This window comes from Terrapene carolina, unplaced genomic scaffold (assembly GCF_002925995.2).
Source record: "Terrapene carolina triunguis isolate 2854851 unplaced genomic scaffold, T_m_triunguis-2.0 Scaffold838, whole genome shotgun sequence".
Classification (NCBI taxonomy): Eukaryota; Metazoa; Chordata; order Testudines; family Emydidae; genus Terrapene; species Terrapene triunguis.
The window spans coordinates 16,551,506-16,568,498 of NW_020665189.1; the positions used below are offsets into that span (position 1 = coordinate 16,551,506).

At 39.3% G+C, this 16,993-nt stretch overlaps 1 protein-coding gene across 3 annotated transcripts in view; it reads right to left on the reverse strand.

The window, feature by feature from the left end:
- Window positions 1–14,385: 14,385 nt before the first annotated feature.
- The window catches only part of GABRG2 (gamma-aminobutyric acid type A receptor gamma2 subunit), an 89,566-nt gene continuing 86,958 nt past the window's right edge, over window positions 14,386–16,993 (reverse strand). For 2 of the 3 annotated variants that reach the window (XM_024211912.2, XM_024211911.2), the window contains exons 9-10: window positions 16,293–16,316; window positions 14,386–14,798 (exon numbers count right to left, since the gene is read on the reverse strand). In XM_024211912.2, coding sequence (XP_024067680.1) covers window positions 14,523–14,798; window positions 16,293–16,316 — 300 coding nt within the window. In that variant the 3' untranslated portion in view covers window positions 14,386–14,522. The remainder of the gene's footprint in view (window positions 14,799–16,292; window positions 16,317–16,993) is intronic. The other variant, XM_026660857.1, reaches the window with a different exon arrangement.

Below are 16,993 nucleotides of genomic sequence, written 5' to 3' on the forward strand. Positions count from 1 at the left end.
CTTCATCAGTGCCAGCAAAGAGTAACCCTGAGATGAAACTGAGCCAAATACTAATGTGGCCTCTTTCAGCTTTGAGTTGCTCAAGTACCAGCAGTCTCAAGAAACCAGAGTGACATCACCTGTTCACCTCCAAATTACTTAAGCAAAATACAACTTGCTGGATTTCCCTCAGTGTTCCTGATCTCACTCCTGCCCTCCCAATGCAGTCCCTTGCCACATCACCAATGGGATTTGTTCAAGAAAACGCTTTCTTAAAAAACAACTCCAGCATATGGTGTTATAAAAGGATATACAATGTGAGTTCAGACAGAAGTCTAGAATAGAATCTATATATTTTTAAACAAACACAAATAGTTTTTTTTTTAAATGTTAGCCTCTAAAAACTAAACTGAGCTGCCATCAATTGGCATTCCAAAGATCCTATTGAGCTGAACTTTTAGCCTTCACTTAGTGCCTTTAGTATCCCATTCAGCATGACCAACATTTTAGCAGCTCTGCTTGAGATTTATACACAAAAGGAAGCACTTTTTAGAAACCAATATTCTCCACACTTGCTAATTAATGTATCAAGTTAATATCCATCCAGAAACTGAAAGCTACTTCCTTGGACTGGTGGTTATCATTTCCACAACTTCATGGCACTGCCTCTGTGATGAATAGAACGACTTTGCATTAGCCAGGATTATTATTCCAGTTGTTGGATACTAACCCTCCCACTTAGGCCAGTTATCTGGATAGATTTCTTATTGTATTAGAAGAGGAAAAACTTGGATGCTCTCTCCCCAGTGCATTGAGTGTTTGTTGAAATGTTCTAGGTTTATTTTATTTGCTTTTATTTGCACACAGAACAGAGAAATCATGAGGCAGCTGCCGCAGTTTCTCCACATAACCAGCAGTGCCACTAACGTGTTTCCACCTGCCCTAAAGAGAATACCAGGGTAGCTCAGTCTCTGTGCCCATTCAATCCTCAGCTTCCCTGAAACTTCCATCAAGGGTGTCAATTAGTGTAACTGTGAGAGCAGACTTGGGGATGTGCCCTGAGAATAGGACTGATAACACCCACACATTTTCACATGCTGTGGGCCACCAAATATATCCAACAGCTTTGAGAGCTACTGTTAGTTTCAATTTGCATCTGCGACCCAGAGGTAGAAAGTGCTGTAACCTATTATCCTTAGTTCAACCATTCTCCTATAATTGTCATGATGTTTGCAAGCCTAATACATTTCTATCCTCAGTTCATTCATAGAATATAAGGGTTGGAAGGGATCTCAGGAGATCATCTAGTCCAACCCCCTGCTCAAAGCAGGGCTCATCCCTAGACAGATTTTTGCCCTAGATCCCTAAATGGCCTACTTAAGAATTGAACTCACAAACCTGGGTTTAGCAGGCCAATGCTCAAACCACTGAGCTATCCCTCTACCTATTGTTGCCTTTTCTCTCTCCCCTACCCTCTTTCCCCTGCTAGAGTAGTGTTAACACCAAGAGAATAGAAATTAACTGATGTTGCTTGATTTAATATCACTCTAAAAAGCCTTAGGGCCTTGCTCACTTTGAGTGCTACTTTATTTGGTGTGTAGTCCCAATGAACTGAAAGGAATATTTGTAGTATTCAGCATGGGTAGCAGATTCTCTCCCTTAATTACCAACTGATCATTTGTTCAATAGCATTTGTATGAAACATTAACTTCCTTTGCATAAGGGTGAAATTCTTCATATATTTTTAATTAAACTGAAAGCCTTCCAGGTTTGCATAACATGTTTTTTTTTCCTTTCTATGTTGTATATCTTTGCCTATTCTTTTTAACATTTTTAATGAGTTCTTCTTCTTAGCCAGGAAACCTGCATGGCTTCTCTTTACTGTCTCTGAGCAATTTGTTGTTCTCCACAGTCTGATCCTCACTGACAGTTTTCTTGACTCTATTTTCTGTGCACAAAGAGAAAAACATGCACTTCAGTCTAGATGACTTTCATTTTAGATTAGGGAAAACAGCAATACAAAGTGAGAACAAATATAAAATCTTCATGAGAGAAAAAGCAAAGTATCTGTACAATCGGTAATGTAAAACACTCTGTAAATTCTTTAATCTCTAATCCTCTTGGAGCCCTGTCACTAGTGGAAAGGCAGTTGGAGAGACTTTTCATTTCATGGTCAGGTCCGGCTCCAGGCACCAGCTTGGCAAGCAGGTGCTTGGGGCGGCCAGTCCGGAGAGGGGCGGCACGTCCAGCTATTCGGTGGCAATCCCGCTCGGAGCGAAGGACCTCCCGCCAAATTGCCGCCACAGATCGTGATCGTGGCTTTTTTTTGGGGGGGGGCTGCTTGGGGCGGCAAAAACCCTGGAGCCGGCCCTGTTCATGGTGTAGGAAGGATTGTTGTGTAGATAAGGTCCAGGATTGGGACTGAGTGGAGGGATAGCTCAGTGGTTTGACCATTGGCCTACTAAACCTAGCGGTTGTGAATTCAATCCTTAAGGGGGGCCACGTAGGGATCTGAGGCAAAATCAGTACTTGGTCCTGCTAGTGAAGGCAGGGGGCTGGACTCGATGACCTTTTGGGGTCCCTTCCAGTTCTATAAGATAGGTGTATATCTCCATATATATTAGGTTCCTTTCTCTGGCATGGGCTTCTTGTGTGTCCTGAAGCACATTGTATGCATTCTCTGTTTCTCATCTGTAAAATGGGAAGATTAATACTTTCTTTGTCTGTTTTGATTTTTGCTCTTTAACAATACCTCCACAGCAATAGAAGAAATATCTGCCTGATATCATTCAAATATTACAACATGTGCCTTAAGTTGTTATAACAGCCCAATTCAGCAAAGCACTTAAGCATATGCTTACGTTTAATCAAGTACTTAAACCTCATTGACATCAATGAAATTAAAGCACCATTACTAAACAAGGATGCTTTCCTGAATCGGTGCCCAAGATTGCAGGGCATTAAAGGGGAGAGTAACTCATACAAAATAAAACATATAACATAATATAATATAACATAATAAGAATATGAAATGTCCATAGCAAAATGTAAACACTAGATTTGTCTCCAAAATAAGGTAGAGCTGAGGATGAATTGAGAACCCTATATTTATTTTTTAATTTATTTATATTTATTTTGCGTTGCCATCCCCAAACTTTAAACACAAATGAACTTTACCTTTTTGATGTTGCATGGATATAAGCTGCTGTTTTGGAGATAGTTTCAATAGTTTGCAATTCCTTTCATCAACATTGTTCAAAAATTCCCACCAGAACCTGTTGTTTTGACTCAAGGGCTACCTGACATACAGGTTCACATTTTTATTTGATGACTTGATGTTATCTCCTGTGTTCTTTATACATTTCAAGGTAAATAATTTATTGTGAAACTGATTTTATTCTCAGCAAAGAGGTATAATGTCTCACTTCATTTTAGCCCACTTTCACACTGGCAAAAAATGTGCTTTTTGCATGAAAATTCACTGTTCTCTTTGAACTGGGTCAGTTTTTCACTTTGTGGATCTGACCACTGACGCTGGGGATCAGGCATTTGCACTCTGGGTAGAGTTTATTCACTTAGCTGTGGAAGACTGCACAAGCCCCTCTGCCTTATTTAATCCTTCATTGCTCCCGCTGAGTGAGGCGGCTATGAGCAGAACACCTGCACAGGGGGCTCTCTTCAGTCGGTAAGTAGTACTGCCACTTCAGCAGGATTCCTAAAAGTAGCAAGATGTCTAACTAATGTCTATAGCAGGGGTCGGGAATGTTTGGCACGCGGCTCACCAGGGTAAGCACTCTAGCAGGCCGGGCCAGTTTATTTACCTGCTGACGCGGCAGGTTCGGCCGATCGCGACCCCCACTGGCCACGGTTCACCGTCCCGGGCCAATGGGGGCGGCGGGAAGCGGCGCGGGCGAGGGATGTGCTGGCCGCGGCTTCCCGCCGCCCCCATTGGCCCGGGATCGGCCAAACCTGCCGCGTCAGCAGGTAAATAAACTGGCCCAGGCCCACCAGGGTGCTTACCCTGGCGAGCCGCATGCTGAACGTTGCCGACCCCTGGTCTATAGAGATACTGTAGAGAAGGAGATATCCAAGAGAAGATACTCAGTGTCCTGAGCATCAGCACTGTGCTCTCCACTGCATCTCACCCTCATGCATTCCAAAATCATGAGTCAGGCCCCTAAAAATCATGAGATTGTCTTAAAAACCAGGGGAAAAAATAGTTATTTTAAAAAAATGTGTCTTCTGGTTTTCAAAGTTTTAGGATTCATGTTTCTAGTTTTTCTCCATAGTCTTGTTGTCTAGAGTAACAGGTCTATAAACCCTGCACTAGCCTGGAAGTGGTTAAAGAGCTACTTTGGGCTGGTGTGGTCCTGCCCCTCTGCACCTGTATATCATGCCAGGACTGGAGGGGGAGTTAAAAGGAGGGAGCCCTGGTAAAGGAACAGGCTATTGAGCTTTTCCAGCCTGAAGACAGGGTTGACAGCCTGCAGAGCCCCTGCCGTCTCAGAAGAAGAATGCAGATCCCCTAAAAAGGAAAAAGAGACTGAGACTTGCACTGAGACCCAGTGGAAGCTGAAGTGGACAGTGATACTGAAGCTAGAGCCGCATATGCTGACCGGAGTTGCCTGCAAATCCCCCCCACCCCCCTTTCCTTTCTTTTCCTTTATACCCTTATTTCATTTTATTTGCTGTGTGCTCTGTTGTTGTTACCCCTGGAGCCACAAGAGGGCAAGAAATAGCCAAGAGGTCTTGGCCAAAGGGCTAAGTGCTGGGCTGCTAGAAAGACACCCCCCTCCTGCAGCACCTGCTAGGGTGTGGGTAATTAGAATCACACATGAGTGCTCCCCAAGTAGCCCCTAAAGGAGACACCCTATCACAGACTGATTGAGACAGCTAGAAACTTGCTTTTTTAGAATATGAATGTTGAGATTCTGATGCGATAACATGACTGCAAGACAAGAGCTGAGACTTGGGGGAAAAAAAGACCAAATATTATGAAGTTCACAATAACATTTTGAGGGTTGGTTCACATTCTGCCTTGGAGAGATTGTGTATGTGTGATAAAACTGAACAAATAAAGGTTAGAGATAAAAGCTACCCACTTGTACTAAACTAGCTTCTAAAGCCGAGGCATGGGAATACTTCAGTATATATCATGGGATTCTGTTAATTTAGATTAAAAAAAATAAAATTATTTTCTAATCATAGCAAAAAGAGGTTCAGGAACTGGAACTAGTTTGCTAACCCTAAAAAAGTAGTTTAGGGATTTTGTAAAATCTTGTACTCCATTACTTTACTTATCCCTTAGGACTGCATCTTTTATAAACATGTTTCTTTCACCTGCTCTTCTAATTACTCTTCCTTATCTAATACACAATTACTATTTTCCCCAGGGATACAGGGTTGGAATAACAAGAAAGAAGGTTTCCATTTGTTTTTAAGTATATTTTGAAAAATTACTGAATATCTCTAGAAAACTGGTCCCTATTGTACCTATAACAAAATATATTATGTATGAATTCTCTTTTTATGTTATAAATTGGATGGCTTTTGAGTGGTTAGTGGTATTGTCTCATTTACATATGGATTAAATAGCCCTATAAATGTTAACGAGATTTTTATTGATATAACTAGAGAATCAATTCAGTCCATTTTTATTTTTTGAAGTGTTCAGGGAACACAAATATTTGCTGGGCAACAGGACTGTGTCAGCCTATTCAATGGAACTGTAATAAATAATTTACACATGGTAGAATTACTTAATTGTACTACCACTAGAAAAGATGTAGGAAACTTCTGTTTTTCAAGGACAGGTGACACTCTGAGTTGGTGAAGGGTATTTAAGAACAAGGCTTTTAGATATTCTGTGTCTGAAATAGCAATTTTGATTTCCGATTTAATTTAAATTCTTCTTTTAAAATAATTTCTAACATACTGCTTCCTAGTTTTATGTGTCATCATTCTTTCTTATATTTTAACACTGGATAAAATGTAGGCATCTGTGAAAAATTAACTATGTCACATTATATTGCTCTATTGTACCTGATGAAGTGACAAGAGGAATCTTCCATGAATTTCAGACTGCTAAAGCCTGAATACATTCTTTCTATAGGAAAGACAATCCCTTAACTAAATAATATTACTCAGAACATATAGGGCCAAATCCTTGTAGAGAGTTTTGCCATTGACTCTAATAGTCATAGAATTGGGACATAAATGTGCTTTATGTAGACCAGTGGTTCCCAAACTTGTTCCACCGCTTGTGCAGGGAAAGCCCCTGGCGGGCCGGGCCTGTTTGTTTAGCTGCTGGAGGTGGCGGCCAGTACGTCCCTCGGCCCGTGCCACTTCCAGCAGCTCCCATTGGCCTGGAGCAGTGAATCGCGGCCACTGGGAGCCGCGATTGGCCGAACCTGCAGACGCGGCAGGTAAACAAATCGGCCCGGTCCTCCAGGAGCTTTCCCTGCACAAGCGGCGGAACAAGTTTGGGAACCACTGATGTAGAAAACACCCTGGTATATCTTAATTACTTAATCCCTACAACAGCCCTGTGAGGTAAACATGTATTATTGTTATTCCCACTTTTAAAGATAGGAAAACTGATAGATAGGAAAGGTTAAGCCCAAGGTCACATAGTGAGTGAGAACTTCATTACTTCTAGCTCATTCCTCCTATGTGTTCCTTCCTCAGAGAGCTCCATCACAGGAGCTCCCAAATATGCATGCCGTAGGGTTGGGGTGAATTTTGAGAACTTTCAGAGGGGCAACTGCACCTGTATCCTCCCTTGTGGTCCTGCAAGGACACCCACTTGTAGGGTCCTGGCTCCCCAACCAGCATCTCTTTTGGGCAGAGACCTGCATCGCTCCCCTTCTAACTGGGATTTCTCCAGGCTGCACATTTCTCTGCCTCCACTGTGTAATCCCAGCAAGCCAGACTGCCTAGACAGGCCAGCGTCTTTGAGCTTTGCTTTCTCCTCAGTGGCTATAAACAGAGTAATTGCCCACAGTTATAAGTTACCACACTGCCATTTCTAAGCAAGCACATGTACTCTTAAAGTCGAAGCATTACAGAGAAAACATACTAAAAACAATAAAAGAACCTACATGCATGCTAATAATCTTATCAGAGATCACCCCTGCTCCCGCCAACTTCAGAAGAACCCCACGAAGGAGTTCTTCTGTGGTTACAAGTTCATAAAAGCTTTTTCTCAGAACAATCATGGCCATGAATATATCAACCTCTCCTTTATATGGCTTGGTGTTTGAGCTTCAGAGTCTGGGACTAGGTAGTTAGCAGACAATGGTTCTCTCTTCAGGGCATAGCTTCAAAAGGTTAGATATTTGAATTACTGTGCCTCTGTTGGTTTTTTTTATTGCACCTGCTCCTAAATCCTACCCCTTACACGGCCCTTCCTACACATATTACTATGAGAGATAGATTGGTAGAAGCAGGATCAATTTCTGTTGTGCCGCCACTATATATTTTCATGCTGTAAGCACTACCCACCATAAAATCTGTGAGGGGTAGTGTGAACCTGGGCCCCGGCTGCACTCGGGCAGGAGTTCCTGGCCAAGGCAGCTACTCCCAGTGCAAAGGATAGACCATCTCCAAGAGCAAATACTTGAAGTCAACAGTCTGCAAGCAAGCCACAGCCTGAACATTGATCCAGAGAATTCAGCAAATATTTATGAATATTGGAAATATTCTTAGAAACCAGAATCATTTTGCAAATGATCCACAAACAATAATAAAAAAAAATACAGATAAATTTTTGGAGAATTTGTTTGCAATAAATAATTCAATTAATTTTCTCCAGCTTTAGAATGTTTGGACATTATTTCTTTATTTGCTTGGGTATATTGTTCTGTTCTGTTCAGCGTCTTATACTGCACTTACCACCATTGGATCTGAGTGTCTTAGATAGCTCGGGTGCCAGTAGGTCAGTATGTGTAGCACCTAAGAAATGATTCAGTAAGACAGTGAACAGGTCCTTCTGGTGATGAGCATGGCTTCTAAAAAGAATTGCATCACAGTTAGCAATAAGCATTTCTCCAGGATCTAAATGCCTGCATAGTCAGTTACAAAGAACTTGTAAAACTACCTGTGATGGTGCCATTTAGTGATTTTCAATAATATTAGAAATTTCTTTTGGGTCTTCATCCAATTATATTGTTGAATCAATGTTTTGGCTTTGTGTTTGTTTCTTTATACAGGATTCAGGGTATATTTGATATTTTCCTTTGTTTAAGAGGAATTCAGGGACCAAATTTATGCAAGCATGTGCATTCACAATTATCGATAGAGAATGGGGGTGGGGAGCAACTTTTTATTGCCCATAACCATTTCCTAAGCAGATACCTGGGTTATATGGTTCTGCATACTTATTCAGAAACAACTGCAGAGCTGATATTTCTTTAATACCCTGAGGGGACTGTCAGATCCCATCCTCCCAACTTCTTCCATTAATATAATCGGAGTGTGGGAATAATGTTGTTTTACTGTCCCATACATTTTAAACAAAATTATTAGTATACTCCTCACTGCCAGTTGTCAAGATCCTCTATTTCTATCATTTGTAAGGTAAGCTTGTGCCTAGCTAGTCTGCATCCAAGATTCTCTGACATTCTGAAGCCCCTTAAGAACCCTCCAGGGTACATTCTGCTTATGTGTTTATATTCCCTAAAGAATAGTTGAAGCTTCATGAGAAACTCTGAAAAATTATTGAAACTAGAGAATATGGAGGGGAAAAAATATCCACAGATTGTCTCATAAAGTTTAAAATACATTCACTGTGGCCACACTCAAACTCCTTTGTTTTTTGCTTTCTGTAAACATTCAGGTGCTATGAGCATTCATGGAAAGAAAATTTCAGGCTTCAAACCCAGTGAGGATCACTACAGTAGCAGGGAAAAGGAGGTGTGACCATAAATAAAGATGGAACATCACTACATCAGGCCAATCTAGGATGTTTGCAGCTGATGTAAGTTAGGACAGCCTCATACCTGCCCTAACACAGTGCAGAAATAGCCTGCCTTGCTCAGAGCTGGCACCAGGATCAAAAGAGTACAAAGCCACTCTTGCACATATGTGCCCCTGACCTATGCTATAGCTCCATCAATGATACCCTAGGACAGTGGTGGGCAACCTGCAGCCCACGGGCTGCAAACGGCCCCTTAGGGCAAGCCACTGGTGGGTCCCCAGACCGTTTGTTTACTTGTTCATGGCCGCCCACAGCTCCCAGTGGCTGTGGCTCGCTGTTCCTGGCCAATGGGAGCTGCAGGCAGCCGTGCAAATGTAAACAAACGGTCTGGGGGCCCGCCAGTGGCTTGCCCTAACAGGCCACGTGCAGCCCGTGGACGGCAGGTTCCTCATCACTGCCCTAGGATCTAGTCCACTAGCTCCTAAAAGTTCACCTATTATTTCTCAAAACTTATTTCATAGTATTGTTTCAAGGGATAAAATTAAGTTATTATTATTATTGTTAAGTGCAGAAGATTCATTATAGCTGTAAGGAACAACAAGAGTTGCCACTGGAGATGCATTGGTTGCATGTGACTGTTGGGGGAGGGAAAGAGGAGTGGACCCAATAAATGGCAAGACTTCTTTCACACTGTTAAGGAGCCCTTATTGAACAAACCTCTCTGCATTCCAAGAAGCCAGTTTATAGCCCATCTAAGTTAATATTGTTATGGGCAAACCTGCAATTAGTAACCAGTAACCAGATAGATGGATTATTTTATGTATGTTCATCATATGAATGTTAGGAATGAAATGACAAAGGATCAGCATTTCCCCCTGTGAATCAATTAAGGTGATTTGTTTTCTGAAGCTCTACCTCATTCTCCAAAGAAAAAGATGGCATTGATCATTCATCTTACAGATCTCATCTCATCTCTAAACTGTAAAGAAAAACAGAGTGTTAATAGGATAAAACTAGGTCTTAGCAGATATAGATTTCATTATGCTAGCAGCACAAAGCATGTGCCTGGTGTGAAGATCAATACTTTTAATGTGCTTTGCTACTGAGTGAATTAAATCTTTGTTAATTCTTTCTTCCTTTCTTTCTTGTTTTGATAACAGATATTAATTTTAAATAAGGCAAAATGAGAGATGCTTTTGCACTCTTGCTGTCCTCAGATTTTTTTTCTATAAAAGAAGCAATCTTACTTACTTTTCTGAAGAAATTCACACTTGGGAGTGAAAACAACGAGGAGTCCTCGTGGCACCTTAGAGACTAACAAATCTATTTGGGCATAAGCTTTTGTGGGCTAAAACCTACTTCATCGGTTATTATTCAAAAGGGTGTTAACTTGTAAGCAGAACTGTAGCACAGTGTTCACACCCTAGTACTCAAGATGCCTCAAAGCTCATGAACTGTCTCTTCTACATTTTTCATTGTATACCAAAAAACACTGCAATTAAAAAACAAACAAACAAACAAACAAAAAAACCCCTCAATGATGTGTCAGCTGGGAACTCAGAGCTTTTCATTCATGGAATTCTCTGTATATGCTGAATGTGAGCATCCAAAGTGGGTATCATTGGGAACGTTGCTTTTGACTTTTATGGGAGGAGGATTAGGCCAATAACTGACATAATAATACTTATTAACCTGTGAAGGCTTCCCTGAGATTTAATTAATCATTGTTTGAAAAGCAGTTTGAAATCTTCTATTAAGGATAATACAGACATTTTAAAATATTATTATTTCTCCTAGGCTTTGGTTAGGACTGGTCTGGTTTGTGCTTCTTGCATTTGCTTTATTCTCATTACAAATACATCTATATAGTTGAATTCTGCCCTCTGTGTGTGAGGATTCTTCATCAAATGGTATGTAAAATCTGTTATTTATTTACCATGGATGACACCACCAACCACCCAGTTACACAAGCCTGTAACTTGGTTTCATTTTTCACTTGGTCCTCTCACTGGACCCGCATATTCAGGCCAATTATAAACGTTGCTGATTTTTTTTACATATTGCTTCTAAAATCTGGCCTTTCTTCCATGGCCACATAGCCTAAATCCTTGCCCATGCTTTCATCAATTCATATCTTAATTACTGCCACCTCCACATTTGTGTCCTCAACTATTGCTACCTTGTTCCTCTCCAGGCTATTCAGGATGCTGCTGAGGGAGAATTAATGTAAGATGGTGGGTAATGAGATCGGAGAGGCAGGTGGGATGAGTGAGCCCAAAGCAAGGACAATTTTGAACTGAATTTTCATTTATCATTAATAATGGTAAAAACATAAATTCAGTCACTCTGTCTGTGTCAGCTTCCCATCTGTAAAATGGGGATAAGAATAATGCTCCTTTTGTCTGCCTTTTCTACCAAAGTTTCAAGTTTTTTCGGACAAGTTCTCTTGCTATTCATCTGTAAGCAACTGGCACAATAGGGCCTTATCTTGGCTGGGGGCACTAGGCACTGTCAGAATACAAATAACAAAGAAATAATAATTCTTGGCCGTGCTCTTACCTACCATATGGACATTCCTCAAGGGTGTCCCAATGCAACTGTGGCAGCCTGTGCCATATTGGGCTTGAATGTATTTTAGCAAGTGTATTCAGTCAACAGGCAAAGCGCTTCCCTGGAATACAGCTGGCTATTTTCTGTTGCAGCAGATCTCTGTGGAGAGCAGAAAAACCTTCATTGAGTCCATTGAAATGTCACTTTGCTTGTTGCTTCATGTTTGCTTTGGTAGCCTAACATTACAATACAAAGGTTACCTTTGAGCTTGTATTGAATAAGCAGTGGAGCACATGTTCAGAGGAACGTGTCTATTCCTGCTCACTCTGAGCCAGATTCTGTTTCCCTTACTACTGCTGACTAGTGCCTTAGTCTATGAATAGTCCTAGTGAAACTAATCAGGTTCCTTGAGGAGTAAGTTAGTACTCAGCCCAATTAAGGCTAGTAGGATCCTGGCTGTTAGGCAGTGTTTGAGATGGTTGTTTTCTTTCCTTCCTGTAGCTATACATGCTGAGATAAGGATATTCAAATCTCATGCTTCAGATTTAATATGGTTACCACAACATCCTGAAAGGGATATTTTCTTCACTTGTATCACTGTACACACTTGAAGGCTTGATGCATTATTGAAATGGGAATGTATTAGCCTTTATTTAAAATAGTTATTGTCTACTACTGAAAAAAGGATGCCAGACTTGATGATGGTGAGTGATCTGTTCTGGTATAGTAAATCCTAAATCATAATAGTTTTATTTTGGTCAATATTTGGCCTGATTTGCTCCTGCCACGCACCTTGTGTAGTCATACTTTCAGATGGAGAATCAAACTAGTATCCTTTTTTAGACCAATACATCCGTTCCATTGGTTTTCAAGAGTGGGGTGAACCTAAAGCGGTGATCTACTTTAAGGCCTTGATCCTGCAAACACTTCTTCAAAAGCTCATTTTCTCATTTTGAAGTCAAAGAGCCTATTCACATGCTTAAAGTTAAGCACATGTATAAATGCTTTCCGGATTGGGGGCTAAATCATTATTATTTCACAATCTAGCCAGTTTAAAAATAAAGCCTTCTCAAGAGCAAACTGTAATACTGTTCTAATATGCTTTAAGCTACTTTTAACAAAGTAACCACAAGGATACTGTAGAGTGGAGTGCAGCAATTTTATTGAAAAAGTCCACTAGTGTGTGCAGTTCCTTTATTAAAAGGTTGTCAAATACATTGGGCAAGGAACAATTGATGATCAAGAATTAGTTATACCTTTCTATACATGTTTATTTCCAAAACTATACAAACAGTGGAAAACTGTCCTTATGTCTCCATATAATCTATTAGTAATTGTGTAATAACATACATATACATCTCTCATTGCAAACTCCAAACCCATTTTTCTAGAGTTGACATTTTACATCTTTGACAATAAAAAAAAAAATGTCAGTAATATTTACATGTGCTTAACGTTGCATAATTGAGCATCATACAGGTTCTGAAAACCACTGGCTAAATGAGTTTCAAGATTCACCCAGGTGGGTTAAATAGTTTTTAATACACATAAGCTATGCACATATGATTTATTAGCAAAGACACTCTTCATTTCCTTTTATTGTTTCAAGGCTACCTGTAAATTGTGTGCTAGACGGGGTTAGAGTCTGTATTTTTGGAAAGGTACGCACAGAGCAAAAAGCAGCACTGACTAATATTGCTGTTCAGAAACATGAATGGGTGATGAATGATAGGTGTATACATAGTGCAAAGTATAATGAACCAAAATGAACCTGAAGTTTGCCTAGAAAGTAAATATTTGTTGGGATTGGTAAGAATCAAAACTGTTTCTAATCCTTCTGATTAATTCAAATTGATTGTGTATTATTACTATTATTATTTATTTATTAGTATCTTTGTATTACTGTAGCACTTAGGTGCTCTACTCATGGGCCAGGACTCCAGTGTGTTAGGTGTTGTGCAAACACACAACAAAAAGATTGTGTCTGCTCCAAGAAGCTTACAATCTATTTCCCCGAAACACCCTGTGTGAGAAGAATAATCAAAGTTCAGGCTCAATATGGGAAAAGATTCACTAAAAACGTATGTATTAAAAGACCACAAATGATCTTGCAATGTATAATAATTGTAAATTCAGTTGAGACATAACAATGTTATCATTGGAAAATGAGGGCTAAAACAGCAGCAAACATATACAGTTACTTAATAAACTAAGTATTATATTGGTCATACAGATTGTTCTGTCTATTTGTTATTTGTTTCAATCCTTAAGGCTTCTCTAAAGTCTTACATGAAAGTGTTGTTGTCTGATTGAATCTTCCATGCATGAGGGAAAGGGGCAATTCTTCCAGGGGAAAAAAAAATATCCACATTTCAGTTACAATAGCACAGCCAGAGACACAAAATAAAAGACAATACTTTATGGTACCTTTGCTTCATTTATTTTGGCCAAAAGAGATGCATGCACTAGAGACTTTAAGTACTACAAGGTATTGAAATATTTACAGCATTGTACATGTGTTCTTAAAAGGATGGCATAGTGAAATGTCTATTTTTATTTGAGAGGGAAAGTTACTTTGCTAGCCTAGTAACATTTATTTGAAGTGAAAGGTGAAAGATGACTCTTCCAAAAAGAAAAGCCCACAGAGGACAAAGATATAGCATATTTATAGTAGATGCTAACAAACTGTACAATACTTTACCTTGAAATTCTAGCCTCAGTCACTCATGATTGAAATGACAATATCCAATCATTACTGAAAGTTGGCATGTTTCCCTCCCTTTTCCCCAATACTGCTCTATTTGTTTCTATTCCAGCTGGGAGAGCTGCATGTTACCTGTTTTATTTCTTGTTTCAAATCACTTAAACATATTGAATGGAATCATTTAAATCACAATAATTATATGATAGTTTTAGATGAACAATATGATATGGTTGATATTTACTGGGTTATGGCACTAGAGAATTCAGACCACTATAAAGCGTGTCATAAATACTTTAAGTGGACTTCAAAAGGAAACCATCTCTCTAAGAAATTCAGTGAGTAAGGCTCATATCACCTATTTCCTTTCTGATTTTAAAGGTAAAGGTAGGATACCCAGTACACCAGGTTAAACAAACAGAAGGCAGTTGGAAAGAAGATGCGGGCATAGGAGTCCATTTTGGCAACGCGGATGTGTATTCTTCCATGCCGCCACGCCCCTGTTCGGCAATCCTCAAAGCAGCAGAAAAAGCTGGCACAGTCCTTGCCATCGAGACACTCATACCCATACTCTTCATCCCTTTCTTGGAGGTGTGTAGCATTGTTCATTTGAATAGTAGCTGATCTTGGTCGGATATCAATTGTAGGTGCCTGTGATGAATGAGGGACAAAATATGGGAGCAGGAAGAAAGAGATTGTTACAATCTTCGTAACAAAACTTGATTTAGACTAATGGTCAGTCTATGCAAATAGGGGTATTTAGGGATAAATAGGGACTTGCTAAAGTATAAGGAGCTCTAATAGTAAATCCTTAATTTTAAATTATTAAAAGAATATTTGCATATATATAGCTTAAATTCTGAGATAAGCAATGCAGATTAATATTACATATTAATAAATATGAGTAGGTAGGTTTAGTGCCAAATAAATTAAACTTTAGAGGTTAAAGGAAACATTCAGGAATGCAAGTTAATGGCAATTTGGATTGCTTTTGCCTTTTATATTTTAAGTCGTTGCATGACATATGAAGACAATTATTGGTGTTGCACATGAAAGGAATTGCAGGAATCAACTGGAAATGCAGGATTTTCTTTAATAAAAGTGTGTCCCTGGTTAGGCATTGGCAAATATCTGTAATTTGCTGAAAAGAGCGAAGAGAATGTTAAATGGTTCTCCTGAATCAAGAGGTTTGAACAGTCTCCAATAGTTTGCTTTTATTAATCCATACAGCTCAGCATCTACCATTGTTCACCATCTAGAAGCCTCTACATGTCCAACACTGTATACAGTAGCTGTACATATATGTACATTTGCTATAAGTTGAATTAATTAGGCATTTTCAACTATTTTGAGCAATTGGTGAACATAGCATTGCATAACGCATGCCATCCAAACTTTTGGCTGACACCTGGCCATTTTTTTTTTATGATTCTAGAAAATTACGACAGGTCAATTTCCACAGAATATGTCAATTTTATTCGCTTCAGCTTAGACTTTCTTAATTTTTTCCCCCTGGAACTCAATCTCTGCATTTCTGAATGAAGATCAGAGTCAGATGTAGTATACAGCTATCTATATTTGCTACTTTGGATAACAACAGCATGTGGATCCAGTGACAGTATTAGAAAATGTATGCATTTAAAACCCTTTCAAAACTCTGACATTAGGCATAAGAACACCATAGGGGTAATTAATGATGGCAGTGAATTTTGAACAGCTCATCATTAGAAGAGATTTTGGTTTTGTTTATTTAAATTAGATCACAAAAGTTAAAGGGGGTCAGAGTTGAGTTCTAAAAGGGTGCATTACTGGTGCTTAGTGTGGCTGGTGGTATTGGATCCCATGGGTAATTGATAAAGAGAGCAATACAGATGCTTTAAACACATTAGGCTCTCTTAACTCATGCGATCCAAAAATGTTGGGCTCTCTTGAACTTCAAGTTCAAAACCGTAAGTGAGTCAGGGTTCGGGCTGCTGAATCAACTCTACAAATTTGTTTAGAAATCTGTAGCCATTCTACTTATTTAGGATGTTGCCCTGAGTAGAATGCTTAAATGTCTAATTAAAAAGGAATAATCTCATTTAAGCTCTAATAGTTAAATTCAGCAGTCGCATGCAGTAAATTTCCATTCCAAAAACTTTATACCTTGAAGGAAAACATCCGAAGAAGCTTTTGTTTTGTAGACAGAAAAGAGAATCAGAATTTTTAAAAAGAAAGAAAGAAGAGGAAGAAAGAGACAAAAATAATATAAATTAAAGATACTTTTAAAAAATGTAGTAAGTAAAAAAATAAATAAATTATAAACAGGAAAGGGGGACAGCCTTTTAAATAAGAAACTCTGTTATAATACGGATGAGAAAATATTTCTCTCGTCTCGGTAACATGTAATTAAAGTGGACAAAGCCACAAAATAGAGAACCTGGTTTCAATCTTTTCATTGTTCAGGGGAATTAAGAGCTGTCATTTGGGTCATCCCATTTTACAATTAGAGGCTATCTGCAAAGTTTGGATTTACATTTGGGGCCAAAGTCTCTGCTACTGGAAATTGGCCCTTCAACTCTCCACCCTAATGTTCAGGGTTTCTTTGAGTGTTGATTTAATATCAGGCCCATCCCTACTTCTGATTTCAGGAAAGAAAAACTAATCTTCTATTGGACTATAGAAAACAGTTGTAAATGTCCCCAGGTGCCCACAAACCTTTACTGTTTACATGACTTCTTCATTTGGTTATTTATCCAGCACAAACAAATTCATGTTTTGTTTTGTTCTTTTTGGTATATCAGCAGATCATTGACAAGCTTTTAAGGAATGAAGTTATAACAAAATTATTTACAATAAGATAAAAC